A 19,387-nucleotide genomic window follows, 5' to 3' on the forward strand; every position below is an offset into this window, starting at 1 on the left:
TGGTGTCACAAGCGAGTCGTGTAGTAGACGGCGATGCTCTTTTAAAAAGCGAGTTTCTTGCGAGTGATAAGTCAAGTGCTGTCGGCCGAAGAATAAATAATCGGAGTATCCTGGAGGCAGGAGATAAGGAGAATGCTGTTGGTGGCTAGCACTGTGTTTTTCGGGTTGACCCTCGGTCTCTCCCACGCGAGCATCTCAGCCCTCGAGTCGACACCGAGCTCCTTCAACAATCATGGAGGTGATTTCATTTCTCTTTTCTCGTGCCCTACATTCATCTTATTTCTTCAATTATCGTTCCTTGCTTAAAAAAATTGCTTATAACGAATTGTTTTTATTCCTATCATCGAGTCACGCATCGGTTTACGGTGTGTCGCTGATTGGAGTGATAAGCTCGCAGGTGCAATTGTTCTTTCGAGAGCACCTGCAGTCACCGAAACTGTTATGGCGAATTCATTGACTAGCCCCGATCGGTGTTGCGATACGTCTATGAAATTGTATACGATCAGTCGTGATGCTAAAAGAATAACACTTCAGCCAGATATACGGATTATATGTTACGATTCCACATATGACAGCATTAGTCACGCTTTGCGATAACAAAATAGATATGAATCAGATTGGACCCAGTCGCATCGGAAACTAGGACTTGATTAAAGTTAGACGGATGAAGTAACGTTTTACGGCGCTATCAGGCATAGGTTTTTATATAAATCTGGTATTATCTTCTTTTTAATGCATAATGATATTTTGACAGGATAAGGTCGATTATCGAACATTTATTTAGATCTAAAAAAGATAAGAAATTAATTTTGGTGTTTATGGTTAAATTTTAATTGGAATCTTAACAGTATTCGGAATTACATCTAGATATATCTCTCCATGTAAACTTAGAAAAAATTCTCGATGCTGTATAAATTATGATCTGCATTGCTCGAAAGTGGTTGCTGTAATGTTTTGTATTTTTCAACATATCTTTCGATATATTTTGTATCTCTTTGTATTTCTTTCTTACAGAATCTCATAAAATACTACAAATTATGTTTTACACATTTCAACGGTTATCTCTTCGTTTCACTACAAACGAAACTAATTCATTTTATGATGATAAGAAACTTTATGATGTTATTAAATAATTTTCGTGATGCAAAGTGCGATTTTGAAATGTACATATTGTAATAAAATGATTCTGGTAATATATTTTCTCGTCGATATTTCGTAAAATATCTTGCGTAACAACGCCAAGTATTTAATGAACTGTGTGCGACAGTGTTCTATAAAGCGACAGTGTTCAGTACACACGACCGGTCCTTTCATTTTCATGCTCGTCTTTTTATTTCTGCTAATTGTTCGACGTGTCTTGATTTGCAAATATGACTGTCTACATTGCAAGATAATTAAAAACAATCCTATTTATCTCCCGTTTATAAACATTATTGCTTAATTTCGAGCACAATAAAGTCTCGTTCCCCGTGTAATTGAATCAAAACATTTTTTGAAGCGCGGACGCCCATAAATCGACACAGACTTGTAATATTATGTATGTTCAATTGATAACGATGATTTTGATATAGATTATCAATCAATTTGCTTCAGAGAAGCTGTATGATAGGTATGATAGTAGAACGTATAATATAAGTATTTAATTGTAATATGTAACATATAATTATACATAGAGTGTTTGAAGAATGGGAATTTAAAGTTTTAAGGGCTTAGAGAATTCGTTAAGAAGAATAAATGTAAATTATTAATTATGATACAATGATGATGCTAAAAGAATAAGAATTCAAAATTTACCAAATGGAATAAAAAAATGTTTAATCAACGTGGAATATCAAATCAATTTTTTTCGCAGTACAGTGTAATTTGTACTGTTGGGTGTAAGAGGGCCTCAGTGGAAAAAGTTCTTCAGAGAAGTGTCTCTAAATGCTAGCAAGTTATGTAATTATTTTGTATATCTAGTAATGTTTCTTTAAAACAGTCTCTTTATGATTTTATTTGAGAAAAATGTAATCTTCCAAATAAAAAGGACAATCAAGTATATTTATCCAGGTTTTAGACACCAATTATCTATCTTACTTGCTACCTCCTTAGAGAGACTTAAATAAAACTTTGTTTCCCTTTTTATATAAAGCTTTTGATGTTTTATCCATTCATTTAAATACAATGCAATACCTACTTTCACGTATGTGAATCATAAATCGGTGTATACATACATTTTCAGTCATTTCTGTTTTGTTCCATATTGTCACGTTCGATATATGTATGTATATATCTTTTTTCTATTGATCGTTGTAATTTAATCACATTATTTATTATGGGCGAGGAAATTAAGCTGGCACAGATAGAGTAGCATTCTAAGTAAATGTAAAATTACATACATTATATAATACATAATTATATTGGCTGTTGTAATTGTTACAAGTACTACTACTGATTTTGAAGTATTTAATAATCGTTTAATATTTAGATGTCCAATAATTATGAAATATTTAATGATAATTTAATCTGGGATCTTTGTTGACTAAACATTTCTTATTTCCCTTGATCAGTATTATAAGACCTTTTCTTTAGATCGAGGTCCAATAGTAATTTGGTAAATATTGACACGTATAAATCGAGTAATTTGAACTTCAGAGGTACGATTTAAAACAAAGATAGGAGAATCGTTTGATTGGGAATGCATTTAACTGGGCTCTTAAAATATACCCATCGGATCGATTGGAGATGGTCACATATTCGGGAAACACAGAACGACCCTAATTTTAGCAATAAGACGTTATATGCTGTGAAACGGTATCAATACCAAACCTATATAAATATGATTCACATTGTGAATTATTTATTAATGTTCAAATTTAAAAAGCATTTTTCTTACATATCGCATATACAGGGTGGTTGGTAACTGGTGGTACAAGCGGAAAGGGGGTGATTCTACGCGAAAAAAGAAGTCGAAAATATAGAATAAAAATTTTTCGTTCGAGGCTTTGTTTTCGAGAAAATCGACTTTGAATTTTCGCTCGGTATGCGTGCACTTCATCGCGTCTCGTTATAACGAATCTCACTGTAGATCGTTTTCTTGATGGATATTATCGCAGTTTAGGTTTGTTTTTGCCGTAACGGAAAATTAGGAATACATAATGAAATAATACGAAGTAATCATAAAGTTTACTATTACAAAAATTGCTGAAAATGTTGCCCATTCTGCCGAACACATATTTCTGCTCTTCTAATTAAATTTCTATGAACACTTTCTAACGTATTCGATTGTTTTAAAGTATGAAAGTCTACAATAAAGTGCACGCGTACCGAGCGATAATTCAAAGTCGATTTTCTCGAAAACAAAGTCTCAAACGAAAAATTTTTATTCTATATTTTCGACTTCTTTTTTCGCGTAGAATCACCCCCTTTCCGCTTGTACCACCAGTTACCAACCACCCTGTATATTTCAGATGTGATACAGTTGGATCAAGTATTTCAGGAAAAGCGTAAAACTATTTGGAAGCTTACAAAGAAATTATTTGCTAGACATATAAAAAATATAAGGAAGTCAGTCTAAATATACGTGTTGTTCTCCCTCGTTTCGGTTTTACGTCAAAAGTTCATTTTCTTCAAAGTTGGTATAGGAGGGCGTGATTGGATCGAAAATCCGTTGAAGATCTTAGCGAGCTTAACTATATTAAATTTGGCCATCGTGAAAGCTTCTTGAATAATATTACCGTAGATTAAATAAGATTTATGCATTTCTTTTTCGATCTTTATCGGAATAACCGATAGACATTATGCTAGTCGAGCAAGTACACTGGAGTATGCTAGAATTAATATAATTGGTTGTGAAACCTCGTTTGTTGTAGCATGCCTTCGTTACAGCATACAATGAAATACGTGCATGTACTTAAGGGAAATCCGTTCCAGGTTAATGGTTTAAAACAAGCTTGCCATACAATATAAATAATATGAAAGTAATAAAAAGAGTATCATTAATTTATTTAAATCTTATCCGCTGTACACGTTAAATCACGAACAATTTTGTAAAAAACAGCAATCTCGAAATTTAAATCACTATGGGAAGAATTTATATGCTTTTTGTTTATATGAATATTGTAGTAGATATCTGTATAGATGAGATAAACCTCGTACGAGGTATCAAATTATTAACGAAAGAAGACATCTAGTAATAAAAAGCCTAAGCATTTTAACACTTATATGAAAGAGATAAATTACGATCGTTGTGGTATCGTTCTAATATACTCTACCGTACTATACTTCTCTGTTAGTTAGTTAAACGAATATGTTAAATTCAGCAGTTTATTAAATGAAAATTAAACAGTTACTTTCGAAAAGTGTAACGGATGAATATCAATTAAAATATTGTTTCTGTGGAACATATCGTATAAATTTTATCTAGATCCGCGGACTATGTATTTGCATCTGAAAGAGTAATTCTGGTCTGAGCGGCAAGGTGCGAAGTGTCAAACTTTCTAGAAAGCAGCAGTGAACGTAGTTTCGTTCAATTTAAGACTTTACCAGGCACTCACGTGAAATGTTAGCGATTTCGATGTAACTTTGCAAGTAGATGGAGAACCAAAAGATATTAGACTCATGTTTACGAAATATTTCACCAACAAACTTTACTTTGACTTTCTGTTAGTTCCGTACAAAGCGATAGCTTAATGGTATACTGACTACAATTTTCCACACTTTCGGCACTTCATCGTAATTTTCGCAACCTACTCCTCTGTCTTCCTAGAATTAAATTGATTTTAACGCTAATGAGAAAAGCTACGTAATAGTATCGCGCACGTTTAAGCTACTAAATATTTATTCGTTCGATATTTCAGCGATCCAGTATCCACAGTTAATGATTGTTATTAGGTTCCTAATATTTTTCAGTTCACTGTCTACTTACAAATAAATTTTTTGGAAATTTCACGACCTATTAGCTTTAGCTATGCGCGGTAAAAGTTTGAAGATAAAACTTTTTTAGAGTGGTGCTCCGACATTTCGTCGGCGCTGCTCTTAACTTTATCAAGGGTCCGATGCCACCTTGATACAAGGTGCTTTTACTAAATACCAGAAATTGCTTTGTACAATTATCACCCTCTCTAAGGTATTCATGCTTACCTTTCCATTGACTAACCACCAATCGCACGTTTATGGACAACAAACTAACTATAACACAGCCAATTATATTCAATAATGTAAATTCATCGCGAAAAACCATCGTACATGAAATGTTAGATTAATTGAATGTTGGCTTTTAATAGATTACTGTTAGCGAAATATTTTAGTGGATCGATATTACTCTGCGATAATTGGGATAAAAGAAATGCAACTTTTTCTTTCACCACCAAAGGTAATTCACCAAAGGTAAAGATGCTTAATGAAATTGAACTTGAACGATCTAGAATTATTTTTATTATCTTTATTCCGTTCATGTAAACTTAATCGCTATGCAGCGTTATAGAAAGTTGAAATTATTGGAATTTGGCATCGACTACGTTGAGATATTATCTCAAATTCGGTTACCCTCGAATACTTGAATAGTGAAAAGTACAAGAACTTGAAATATAAGAAAATTTCTATAGAAAAATTTCTACCTAAGAAAATTTTGCTAAATCTTAATGTCTTATTCCTGTATCCCCGGCTACATCATTGAATCTAAACGGGTCTGCGAGATTCCTGAAAAATTGTGCAGGCAAACTCTTAAATTCCATTTCCAGAGAAACGCAGTTTTCTATAAACAAATTTCGTCCCGCGTTTTTAATTTAATTCTACCTAACAATTGTTATTGAATAATCCTCGCTGTATGTAATCTACTTTTACATTGAATTACGAGAACAACTCTGAATGGAATTGTAACAACCACGAGAGATACCTTTGGCGGTGAATGCGTTAACCACTGCTTTTAGCTTGAAATAGTAATTCTCATCCGTTGTTCGCGGATCGGTGTTAACGTGAAACACTGATGCGTCGCAGTGGAACACCGATATGGGGCGGAATAACGGTCGGCAATTGTTGTTCTACGGTGGAAACGGTATCGAACTTATCGGTTGTCAATGGTATTCTCGACGCGATTCATTCGATCATTCTTTCATTCAATTTCATTGAAATAGACGCTCTTGTTCGTGCAATCGATAATACTAACGTAGGAAACTGAGTTTCTTTGTTTATTCTTTCGTGTTAATACGATGAGCTGCTTAAAGGGGAATAAGATGAAAAGTAATATTCGAAGAGGAAAATTACGGAGCACATTTTTGTCGAGTAAAAAAGTTGTTGTTTTGTCATTGTTAGTTGTTGGAAAGAGATTAATAAAAGTGTCCTTTTTCCGCAGTTCTTCGCTTTTAATGCTAGTGGCAGACTGCTTCATAAAGATATTTTAACTAACTTTCATAAGCTATAGGAAATAACTTAGAACCTACGAGATCTTTGTAATATGACGTGGAATAATAATCTAGATAGCATTACAAACAATTATACTTGTGAAAGAAATACAAGAAAAAATATCAAATGAATTTTTCGTTCCGTTTAAAAGTATCATCCTTTGGTTGAAACAATTATGCATGGAATTTTGAAGTATTTGACTTTTAGTAATTCACCAGCCCGACTTTTACCATGCAAATGGATATCGCGATTCCATCAAAGCCCGAAATCGAAAAATCGCCAAAGCTCGTTCGGTTTTTCGGACGATCGCGGTGAAACTATCTCTAAAAATAAAGAATTCAGGTTACATGTAGTTTAAATTCTCTGTGTAAAAGGCATTTACATATTCCGATCATCTCCAGCACTCTGACAGAACAAAAAGGAACGAAGGCCACAAGTGACAAACACGATAAGATATATTTCCCATCTCTTGCAGAAGAAGAGTTTTTAAATTCGATACGTTGTCGATTAACTCTACATTAAAATTATCTTTACATTTGACATTGGAATTCAATATATGTTTCGTCACTTTCTCAAATATTTAAAAGATATCAATGACAAGTTAAATTACCATAACAGCTAAATCAACATTGTTCGTTTTTTACAAAACAGCGGATTTACCGTTTATTTCCGAAGGACTTTCAATCTATAGATTATATTAAGATATATATGGACATATATTTCTTTCTCTTATCGACCATCAAATGACGTAAAAGTAAGAAAATCGATAAAAATAGATCTATCCATAGTGTGATTTTTATCATGTGATCTCACGTGAAGTAGTATTTAAACTACTATATTTAACGATCAACAACCACTATAAAATATGAGTATTTCAGATCAGAGGTTTATATGAACGAAAAAGTAAACAAACATTAGTTACCATTAATTAGTACACGAGGAATAATGGCCTAGTTGTTGTAAGCTCGGTAAATTATTAATCTCTTCCTGTTGGTTCTAATAAGGTAGGAATAATGAAGGCTCAAGTTTTCATGGTGCACGCACAATGATTTAAAATAATCGGCAAAGTTCTTTTTTAAATCAACGCGAAATTTTAATTAATGCATCTTGCATTGTTCGAGTTTCGAGATTCCTCGTTCTCTACCCTACGAAGCTTCCGGTCTATTTCTGTAAACCCTTATTTCTCTTTTGGACAAGCTCGTCGACAAAACAATTCCCGGGGATTAAATTGCGAAATTAAGCCACGACTTGTGATATTTTTAATTTGAAAAAAGAAGGGAAGCCTCGCTCGAATAACTAACGTTTAATATTTCTATCACGGCTTAATAATCGTGTATTATGAACATTAACGCGTAATTCTTTCTAGGATTAGTTTGACATAACCGTTGCAGCGCGGAGAAACGAGAAAATTATTTTTCAACAGAAATTTCCAACATGTGGAGCTTATAGTACTTTGAATAAGATTTATGATCAAATTATATGTTACTTACATAATATCTACGTTTCATGTAGAAGAAGGTGTCCTAATTCTTCCAGGAGCTTTTAAAGAACAATTCTTATTCGAAACGACGATTGTATATTTTGAGATTTTATTAGCACCGCAACGAGACGCTGTTGTCACGATTATATTGGTAAAGTTTCAAACGAATTTAAAAGCGTGTATAGAAATTACGAGATATTTACTGCGAAAATATATTCATTAAAAAATTAGTATACAGCATGAATCACCTTCTGAAACAGGTAACAAGTGGTCCCATCGAATATTCAAATCTATTAATATGGTGGGAAATTTGCTGTTTAATTACTTTCCTATTACGTTCCTATGCTTTAGACTCGTTTTAAACTTTACTAATACAATCAGGATAGTCAGGTCTGATTACGCTACTAATGAAATTTCAATACGTTTGATACAACATCTTATATTTGGTGTAATGTATTCATAACATTTTTACAAGTGTTCTTCAGATACTTTGAGCAACTGTATATCGGAGCTATGCTATTATTGTTTAGCTGCATCCGTGTTCGAACTACATATTTGTCTCTGCCCCCAGCTCCACGATTGGATTTGGACAGTCCTGAAAGTGGATACCATGGCCTGGTGAAGGAAAACGAAACTTTGGTCGAGGTCACGCCACAAATACGAGCTATAGGTGCCAAAGTCTGCTCCTTCCGTATAGCGAACAAGCACCATGGCGATGCACCCTTCGAGATTGTTTTGAAAGAGAAAGGAATGGCAGAGCTGAGGGCACTGAGAGTTCTGAACTGCGAGAAACGGCGTAACTACAAGTTCGATATCGAAGCTGTTGGCTGCAACGGATCGCTATCGGAAAAGTACGAACTGCATTGAATAAACTTGACATTTCGCAATCAGTGTAATTCGTTTTATCTTTTGCTCAAACTGATACGATGCGATACGTTCTATATATCTTTTATCTAGGTAGAGCAATGATACATATATATATAACGAATAGTTTAGTTTGATTAAATCCTTAAACGTAATGCGAAGCGACTTTTATGAATCGACTTTTTATTAATTTCCAAATTGCTACGCGATAACCAGCTATTTTGTAATTTCCAATATTGACGTTTCATTTCATATCACGATACGACCCGCTTTAATGATTTAATGTTTTTGGAAATGATCTTGCATAGAACTTCGTTAGTTTTCGCCTAGTTTTATACAGAGATAAATTTAATATATACTAAATACGTTTGCCCCAGCTTCCAGTATTTCTGAATTGGAACTGTTTCCTGTTGTTCTATTTTCTCATCTATCTCCACGGCGAGCTTCCGTTATATGTACGAGCCTTCGAAGCTACTCTTCTTATAAAGAGACTCGACCATACTCTTTATAATAGATTATCTAATCTTTGGATTTGATTACATCGATTTTGTTCGTAGATGTTCAACTCGAATCTTAAATTAGGTGTATATTTTATTATGTTTACTGATTATTTGAATTCTAATTACTCTCAACTATACAAATGCGTGGAGGTTGCCACTAAAGTATAGAGTATAATGACGTTTGAAGTTTGCCTTTACCTTAATTAACACTTTGACGGCCGCACATTTCGGCGTAGATCTTATTGCCAACTGCCGGTACTTCTCGCTCAGTTTAATAAAATAATTATACGAATTATCGTATAATTATGATACACTTTTGGAGAAGATCGCATCGAATCCATCATCATTACTGAATCTTTATCACATCATCTTAATTTATTTTGCACGCTTATGCATTATACGAATTCATTCATTTATTTTCTGATCGTACCATGCAGTTGTAAAAAGCGGGATTATAATCGTTTCCTGACTATTCACTTTCACTGGATCATTAGACTCACAAATTGCCGGTCTTTTCAGTGCATTTGTAAATCGTTTCGCTTCGATGGAAACACTATCAAATATAGGAATTATTTGTCTCACGCGTAAGTGCCGATTAAATTAAAAAAAAGAAGTTACGTAGACGGGACGGGGGCAGACAACAGATGGTAAAGCGAAATGACGTTTACGTAATAGCGGCGATCAAAGTGTTAAGAATAGAGATACCAGGAGTCCTAATTTAGGACGATTTCTTAAACATAAGAATATAAAAATATATTCAGCTAGTAACGCAGTAACAGATCGCATTGAGATAAAGTAGTTTATAGAAAGATAAACCTTGTTACACTATTTATCTATTTTTTACTTTGATGAAGATAAAGTTATAAATTACAAGATTCATTCTTTTTAATTATAGTTAGTATATAGTTAGTAATATTATGTATTATTATATTAAACATCATACAGTTATATTGTTAATATGTAATATTTAATCATATAACTACGTAACTAATCACATATAACAAGAAATATCTAAAAAAAACAACGTTGTTATTTTAGCGCTACGGTGCATATTACCGTGGTGGACGTGAACGAATATGCACCACAGTTTCTGCAACCGGCCTATGTCAGCACCGTGGATGAAGGTCGCCTATACGAAGAAGTTGTCCGCGTCGAAGCATCCGACAGAGATTGCACCCCGAAATTCGGTGATGTATGCAAGTATGAAATTTTGACAGCTGACCAACCATTCATCATCGACAATGAAGGAGCGATACGCAATACCGAGCCATTGGATTACGAGCGATCCCATAACTACATCTTGAGCGTGGTAGCGTATGACTGTGGTATGAAACAATCTGCACCTGCTATGGTCACCGTTAAAGTCAATCGTGTATGCGCCCCCGGTTGGAGAGGAATTCCAGAAAGGGTTGACTATGCCGCTGGCGTAGGTTCTCAACCGTTGCTTCCTTCCGCTAGACTGGATCTTTGCGACGCTCCCTGTATATTGCGTAATGTTCGAGCCACCTTAACTCTTGCTACGGACCATATAGGGAAAGGTTGTGACCGTGACACATATGGTGTACGCAGCCAACGTAAATTATGCGGCGCATCTCACGATAGCGTAGATTTATTGCCAAGTCCTGGGCCTACGACTTCCTGGACGGCATCTTTGTCTCGAGACGAAGGCAGGGAAGCGGATGAAATCTTTGAATTTGACGGCGTTGATTCTGCTGCCATTGTACCTAACGATGTGCTGGAGCATAGCCTGGCACAGAAATTCACGGTTGGAGTTTGGGTAAAACACCGACCTCGACCCAGACAAGACCCTCATGTTAAAGAACATATCTTGTGCGCTGCCGATGATCACAGTAAGTTTACGTTAACTGTTCTTAAAATATACATCGGATGAAATAGGCTTGTACCATTAAACGATCCATTGTTTGATTTGCAGAGATGAATAGACATCATTATGCCCTGTTTATTAGAAACTGCAGACTGATTTTGCTACTTAGACGTGATTTCTCAGAGGGTGATCCTAATATCTTCCGGCCTGCCGAGTGGCGTTGGAAACTTACTCAAGTGTGCGATGATAAGTGGCACCATTACGCCGTTCAAGTCGACTTCCCCCACGTGACCTTATTCGTTGATGGAGAGGAATGGCATACAGACGAGAAGAATCCGGAAGTGATCGACGACTGGCCGTTGCATCCTGCGAAAGGCGTTAACACAACTCTTGTTGTTGGTGCATGCTGGCAGGGTTCCGATAATAAGACGAAACATCATTTCCGTGGCTATCTGGCTGGACTGTCCGTGCTAGTTGGACGGAACGAGAAACCAGACGTATTGTCTTGCTTGCGTCGTTGCCAGGAAGGTATTCATGTGCCATCGATGGATCTGCTTCAACCTGGAACCCAATTGCTCACCAATTGCGATCTAACAGAGGTACGAATCGACGGAGATAATCGCACTAACGTTGAGACGCTTCTCCGTCGTATTGGTTATTCCAACTCCAGACGATTTCCTACCCCGGGTCGCCGTAATTTCCGTTTAGAAACAACGATCGTTTGCGAAGGTAGTGAAGACAATCCGCTCCCGGTACCAACTGTTCAATCGTACGTCACTGTTCTACCACCACCTCGTCCAGGTATAACTGTCAACGGGACCGGCTATGTGGCTAGGGAATACGGAGATTTTCGTCTAGGTGTACGCGTGTTCCCAGACATTCATGTCACTGCCGGTTCCGCTGCCAGATTGGATGCATGCGCAGTCAGTGTTTATCCAAGTCTTAATCCCGACCACGAAAGCTTAGGTTTACCTGGCGATGCTCTGCGTAGATTCCATTCTATCACTGCGCGTGTAGATCGCGATGGTGTTGTTCTCTCTGGCGCTGACACACCTTATAACTACGAACAATTGATACGTCTCATTATGTATACGAATCGCAAACCAGCTTACTATCTTGATCGTGTATTCAAACTGACTTGCTCCGAGCTCAGCGGTCGATTCGCTAGCAACGAATACGTGCAAACTCTCGCTGTCATTCATCCGAAAGAGAAAACTACCGCTCTTCCCCTTTCTACTCCTGATGATCCACCAATCGCCAGAATTCTAGAACCAGCACCTGGACACGTGCAACTGTCTCCTCATCACGCAGATTTGCCAGAAGAATATGCAACAGCCGCGCTTCGCGAAGGTAACAGAAGCATCGGGGGTGCAAGTGGTAATCACGCAGTTACGATTGTCGCTGCCGCTTGTATCTGTTTCTTACTCTTAATGGCGGTGGTTGGAGCAGCGAGAGTCAGGGGAGCCGCGAAGAGACGACCATCAGCCGGAGACGAGTTGGCTGCCGAAACTGAAATGGCCTGGGACGATTCTGCATTGGCTATTACCGTGAATCCAATGGAAAGGCTCACAGAACACGATTCTCATCAGCAGAGCCAGAGAGACGACGATGTCGATGACTCCGGAAGTTCAGACTCCGAAGATGGATCGTACAGAGATGACGATTTAGATAGTTCCGATTGCGAGAATGATTGTGAGCTGAGCAATGGCCGACATCGCCGACATAATTCACCTCATGATTTGGAATGGGATCATCGTGATGTTTAAACTACTATTTCTCTGCATTCACCATCCCCTTTCTTCATATGGTGATTAAGTGGAGTACTAACTCATATTGTTTGTCATTAATCCCTTCCAAAAAATCATTATTATTTCTTTTTTTATGACGCTTCGTAATGCATATAGAACGAACGTGATTCTATAACGAGGTCTGGTAAATTATAAACTATTCTAATATTTATCACTTGGAACTTTTCGAACTTGAATGCGTCTTTTAAAAGAACATATTGATATTTTCGATAATTAATCTGATATTCCTATGTATAAATACGAAAGCGTCGTATTATATCCGTCCCCATAGATGAAGACATATTGGTATCGTAAAATGTTAATACACACCAACTAGTTAGTACTCTCCTTAAAAGCCAGCAAAATTTGTAAGAGAGTGCGGGACGCTTTATCGAATAGTTAAACTCTTTCTGTCTACAACACGATTGATGTTGATAGATGAAAGATACACGTAAAAGATACTTAAGTTTACTGGGAAATTCTCGGTAAATATTGGAAATAATTAATTTATATTTGACTCTCATTACTGCTAATAATTATTATTATTATTAATATTATTATTATTACTGCTATTTTTATTATTACCATCATTATGTTTATTATCAGTAGTGGTAGGACGAGGGAACTTTTTTATACTCTTAATTATCTTCTCCTCCTTTTATTCTATTTTTATTCTATTCCACTATTACTTGTTATAAATATTTACTAACGCTAACTACTATATTATATATTGCTATTATATTCAATTATGATTTCCTTTGATACACAGGACAGCCCGATGACGTAATCTGACTGTTATCTAATTGAACATATTACTCTTCCTTATTTCTAACTTAACTCTTAACGCTCCGACTTTTAATTGCGAACATCGACCGGCAACTCCAACTTATTCTCATCATACTTCGACTCGCAAGTTTTTAAGTGTCAGATTTTAAATGCTACAATGACGTGTAAATAATACTATTAAAGTCATTCAAAACAATCTTTATTCATCTCAGAAGTAATATAATTTTGATTGCGATATTTATATTAATTATAATTGAGTAATGTGTGGAATTTTTTAAAACATTCGCATTACTTCCTTTTGCCGAACAAACAAGACACTTTTTCTTTTTTCCTTTTCGGCAACTGATTTATTATATGGAGTTTCCCATCTAAACGTTGTTCCTTATCTGTTCTGGAAGGTCTGCCATACACATTGTTGTTCCGGAAGTTACTTATGAGCTGACTTACTGATAATTTGACAACCTTATAGTGTGACAAAGCGCTTTCTCCTTTCCTTTCCTGAGAAATCTTGTAAGGTACATAAGCATTTATTACGCTTGTTTCTAGTCCCCAAAGGAACAATTTCCGCCACCGTTTCAACAATTTTCTCAGGAAACAATGTTGATGCATATTGATCGGCTTTATCTACACCATCCATATTACTCGTATAGTTTGCAATCACATTTTGTTTTGAAACTTCTTCAGTAATTATGACTCTTGACCCAAAGGTGTGATACGTGCTCGACATAGTGACAATTCGCTTGTCTTTCCAAGCAAGGAGTAACTAATTTGAATGGCGCATTGCAATTGTATTTGAATCGATAAATTTCGGATTAGAAATTCCTTGTGATATGTGTTTGCGATTTTATTATATTGTACCTGTTATGTGGCACTTAATTTGTAACAATTCCTCTGCCAGGACTAAACTTGTATGGTATCTATCTGTGTAAACGTGATATCCTGCATAGCTAGGATCGGAATGTAACAATTTGTTACACAGATGTAAAACTATTCTTGATGATATTGACAGATCTGGTTTTATAAGATCTTGCGATGTGAGTTTGCCATAGTATTGTAAAATGCCATAAACGTATGCGGATTTTGCTAGGACAAATATCCGTATTCCTCCTTTAGTAGATTATAAAACTAATCCTCCCCCTTAACTTTCACAACAGCTTCGCCTATAGAGACTTCTTTTCCGGGTACAAAATACTTTCGGAATTTCTCGTCCAAGTATTCCATGAAATTGTTTACTTTTTGAACTCTCGTTCTGATGTCTTGAGCTTTTGAAGCGTTCTCGTTCAAGTGTAACGCGCAAAAAATTTGCAAGAAACGCTTCCGGCTGAGGATCCGCTTATAGATGCGAAAATCAAAATCGTCATCGTCGCTATCTATATTTTCCTCACGAAGATAATTCATTTTTCTTCTCGACATAATTAATCATCGGCGGTGCCTGAGAGGCACGCTTGGAGCGTTAAGGGTTAAACTTTTTAACTCGATATTTGATCTCATAAGTATATATATATATATATATATCTATATATTTTTTCCATAACAATCGAGTCTTTCATATTCGACTAAACTAAGTATTTAAAAATCGTGGATGCCCAATTTATTATTAGCATGCTATCAATGAGGACAAACAATAAAAAAAATAATATATACATAGATATATATTTCTAATCGGTAGCACGTAAAATCGGGCTGAGCCTAAAGCCATCGTATGATACTTGCCCAATTTTCCACTTTATTTTTAAGTAAAAAAAAAGAAAAAAAAAAGGAAACAAAAACCTCTAATATAATTTGCACAATGTTCCTTCCTAATCAATTTACAAAAAGAAAAAAAGAAAACTCTTAGCTCTTAGTAAGGACATTGCCGCGCATCTTATGATAGTGCTTCACCATTAAGTACGGTATAATATCATATCCGTATACATGTGTGCGCATGCATATAGATTTGTATGCAATTTCATTGCGTATACAGACTGTATGAAGTACACGTGTATGTGCACGAGGAGAGAAAAAAAGAAAACATGTGTACTTGCATATACATACAGCGTCCGTTCATTATTCTGTGGTGAGGAGCGCCGTTCTCTACGGAAGAGGCAATTTATTCTTGGGGGAAAATAATGCGCAGCGATTCGACCAGCAAGGGTATCGTTTGTTATTTTTTTAAAGGATTATCGTGCAATCCTACTCGTTTCATAGGGAAACTGATTTTTATGTGCCTTTACGCGACTAGTATGTTGAATTCTACTCTATATTTTAATAGCGAACACTGGAACTGATTTCCTATCAGTATATCTCTCGCATGTTAGACGTATCTTGACGCTTGAGAACGTCTCGAAAGCAAACTGCTCTACTGTTGTTGTATTTTAAAACATTAACTGTTATAATGGCATATAGGTGTTAAGGGACAGATGCAAAGAAAAATATCGGCCATTCCTTGATGCACGATCCGTCGCGTTCATCAGAAAAAGAGAAGCATGTAACGAGGAACGTAATCGAGCGTTAAACGGAAGTATTCTGTATTCTGTTATTTGTAATAGCGAACGAGCACGGTTCGTTTGTCATTGAATGCATGCCACGTACGTGCAATGATCCGCAGGGTATTAATTATCGACGAATGATCTCGTAAATAACTGCGCATTGATACTCGCTACGAAGTAATGAAAGGATCTTGTGTATGTATTTGTGTATTTAGAATTATACCGACCGATCGAATACTTAGTACTGAAAGTTTGTGTACGGATATCTATATTCATAGAAACTATATGAACAATTTATTTTTCCAACGAGCATATCATATCATTTTTATAAGAGATTTGTCAGAAGTTTGAAAACTTTTCTTAAAAAGCTCCTACATAGCAACTCGCTATCGTGACGTTACTTGCCATAATCGCGACTTGTTTCTCTCATTTTTATTTTCCAACGAATTCCTTTTATTTTTAACCGTTTGTCTATTTGTTTGACACGTCTTGGATAAAGATACGCGTGTTATCTTTACGCGTTTGTTTCGTTTCAAAAACTCTGATCGAGGAAGAACAGAATGGCGCGTCGATTAAGTATTCAAAGTGATCGCGGAAGACATAAAAGAAGAAAGAGAAATGTAACAATGATCGACAGAAGCGAAACGGAGAAGAATGTAATATTGCTGCTGCTATTTATTTCATATGATTTTTTATCTTTTAAGAGCGTACATGCGACACACGTGTATGCGCACTTCGGATTTCCTGGCAAATTCCGCGTAAATAGACGAACCACCATGCCTCTCTCTATTCCAAATTTTAAATCTCTCATCTGATTTACAATCTCGGTTCGTAGTTGTCGGAACGCAATTATATTATTCTCAAGGATATCGATCTAAACGCATTTCACTTATGTACGGTGTAATACTCGGGGAAAAATAATTCTATTAGAAAAGAATGAACTTCCTCTCTTTATATGGGATTATACATTCTTTATATACACGAACACACACACGCTTGTCGGATATCATCAGATTTATCGTGAATCATAAAAAGAGAAAAAGAAAAAAATTTCGATTGACCGATTCCTTCTTCGATCGCACAACACAGCGCCCCACAGACCCTTTCTTCAGTCTTTTACACGGCATAAGTATAATAAAATCTGACAATTGCACAAACGAGTAAAAATGCTGGCTTTTGGAGCATTAGGAGCGCGAGAATTCGAATCGCGGTGCATTCTGTACCGGAAGTCGTTTTCGACCAAGGGTATCTGTCGACGACTGGAGTACAGAAAGGGAGCATTCTTTTGTTACCCGGTCTAACGAGCCATTTGGAGCAAGATGTAATACGTATGTGTATATCAGGAAGACTCGTTTTTCTCGGCTGCTAGCGAAGAGATTCGTAAGAGAGAACGACACCATTGCAAACCTAACTAGGCGTGTACACGACGCCTGCTCTAAAGATGTACTTAATTATATTAATTATATTATGGAGAGTAAGGGAAGAAAAAAGAGAAAAGAAAAGAATGGAACTACGCAAAACAAAAACCAACTAGATGATACTATTATATAATATATATTATACATAAAAATATATCTAAGCTGTTTGCAAATGATGATTTAAGAGATGAAAGGAAAAAGAGAGAAAAGAAAAATGAAAAACCAGAGGGAAGAAGGTATGAATTTGTAATGTACTATTGTATTTTGTAGGCAGCTAGTGTACGTATACATATGCACATGTATCCGTGTATGTATGTTTACGTATATAAATATACATACTCTTCGACATTTACACGTACCGTTCGCCTAAATAGTCTGCAGAATATTTTCAATTCAACATCGGTCCAAGGTGAAACAATTCAGGAGTATACTGTTCGCGATCGTATGAATCAAGTGTGACACTTTAAAAAGCCCGCGAATTTTTGTGTTCCTGAATAGCGAAACGCTTGATCCGAATTTGTTAGAGCACTTGGGCGCACGGCAGATAACACACGCTCTCGCCTCTAATTCGTATACAAACGTAAGTACTGTATACTCTCGATGGAAGAAGAAGGAAAAAAGGCAACAGAAATTGCGTGCATAGGTACGTGTCTATCACGTAATTGAAACACTTCAACGTTCAATAAAATACAGAGAAGGATAAAAAGAGATAAAGTAATACCAATCCTACGGTAACGTTGTAATGAATTAAATAATCAACTATACCGACTATATAGCTAGGCCGTAAGGGATGACACGTTACGGACCGACTAAATTCCCTCCCGTCGCAGATTGATTGTGTGTTAACTAATAAGGATAAGTAACGATATAGTACCGTTAAGGAATTTAATTATTAATACTGATACTATATGTACGCTAAGCACAGTTTCAAAGTCATTAAGTGACGTGAAGTACAGCTAAGGCGAGAAAGGATTGTAACACAAGTCTTAATTTAAACATGTGACACACTGAGTTACTCGGCGCGTCTGCACGCGACGCACAGAAACGTCAAATTACCTTGTTATCCTGCAACTGAGAATCGTTCGACAAGAGAATTATTAGCAATAGTATTGTACACAGAGAAACATACACATCTGCATACGTATGTATGTACACGTCATACACATTTACACCCAACATACATACATACATACATACATACATACATACATACATACATATATACATACACACGCACACACATAGTACATACAGAATACACACGCGCGGCCGCATATACACGCTGCACAGGCTAGGAAAATGAAATACTATCTATAACGACATATTATAAATAATATTAAGACGTCAACTGTATTTGTTTAATAAAGATGTACATTCGAAAAGTGGAGGGACTAACTTTACAGCCGATAGGATGTATTGGAATTTAGATACGTTGTATATTTGCTTTAGTAGTGTATATTAACTTTATTTCTCACATATTTTTATACTACTATGCTACAAATTTGATTAGATTTTATTTTGTTTTACAAAATCACGGAACGAAGCTTTCGGTGTAAAGTTATACATGTTGCAAAGTAATAATGATTGAAACCGACGATTAAAATCTATGTATAAAATACTTGAAGAATTTAATGTACTTTAATATGTCCTATAGGCTGAAAAATAGTTGATATTAATTTTTCCCTTCTTAATTTGTAGTAGATAAGAATGTTCATTTAATAGTATTTAGTAAATTGTCTTTTATTACATACGTTTAGTTTAAATAAGTTTATATACACAAAAATTAAAAAATCTAGTTTATATACATATCAAAAATCTTTACCTATTAAAGAAAATTAATCAAAATTAGTTTGTTAAATATAATTTGATATATGAACC

At 35.7% G+C, this 19,387-nt stretch overlaps 1 protein-coding gene across 1 annotated transcript; it reads left to right on the forward strand.

Annotated features, from left to right (window-relative positions):
- The first annotated feature begins 89 nt into the window (after positions 1-89).
- On the forward strand, positions 90-18,891 carry LOC126923553 (calsyntenin-1). Its single transcript, XM_050737113.1, has 5 exons — positions 90-238; positions 8,433-8,712; positions 10,264-11,075; positions 11,159-14,877; positions 14,909-18,891. The coding sequence occupies exons 1-4, from the start codon at positions 133-135 to the stop codon at positions 12,814-12,816; spliced, it is 2,856 nt and encodes a 951-aa protein (XP_050593070.1). The 5' UTR covers positions 90-132; the 3' UTR covers positions 12,817-14,877; positions 14,909-18,891.
- The last annotated feature ends 496 nt before the right edge of the window (positions 18,892-19,387 follow it).

The sequence above is a fragment of the Bombus affinis genome, chromosome 13 (genome assembly GCF_024516045.1).
Source record: "Bombus affinis isolate iyBomAffi1 chromosome 13, iyBomAffi1.2, whole genome shotgun sequence".
In the NCBI taxonomy this organism is placed as follows: Eukaryota; Metazoa; Arthropoda; class Insecta; order Hymenoptera; family Apidae; genus Bombus; species Bombus affinis.

What these genes read in the sequence shown, in the direction of transcription:
- LOC126923553 (XM_050737113.1), top strand. Translation starts at nt 133, where the DNA reads ATGCTGTTGGTGGCTAGCACTGTGTTTTTCGGGTTGACCCTCGGTCTC. An exon ending in CTCCTTCAACAATCATGGAG is followed by an intron (nt 239 to 8,432) that starts GTGATTTCATTT and finishes CTCTGCCCCCAG; the next exon opens with CTCCACGATTGGATTTGGAC. An exon ending in GTGCGCTGCCGATGATCACA is followed by an intron (nt 11,076 to 11,158) that starts GTAAGTTTACGT and finishes TTTGATTTGCAG; the next exon opens with AGATGAATAGACATCATTAT.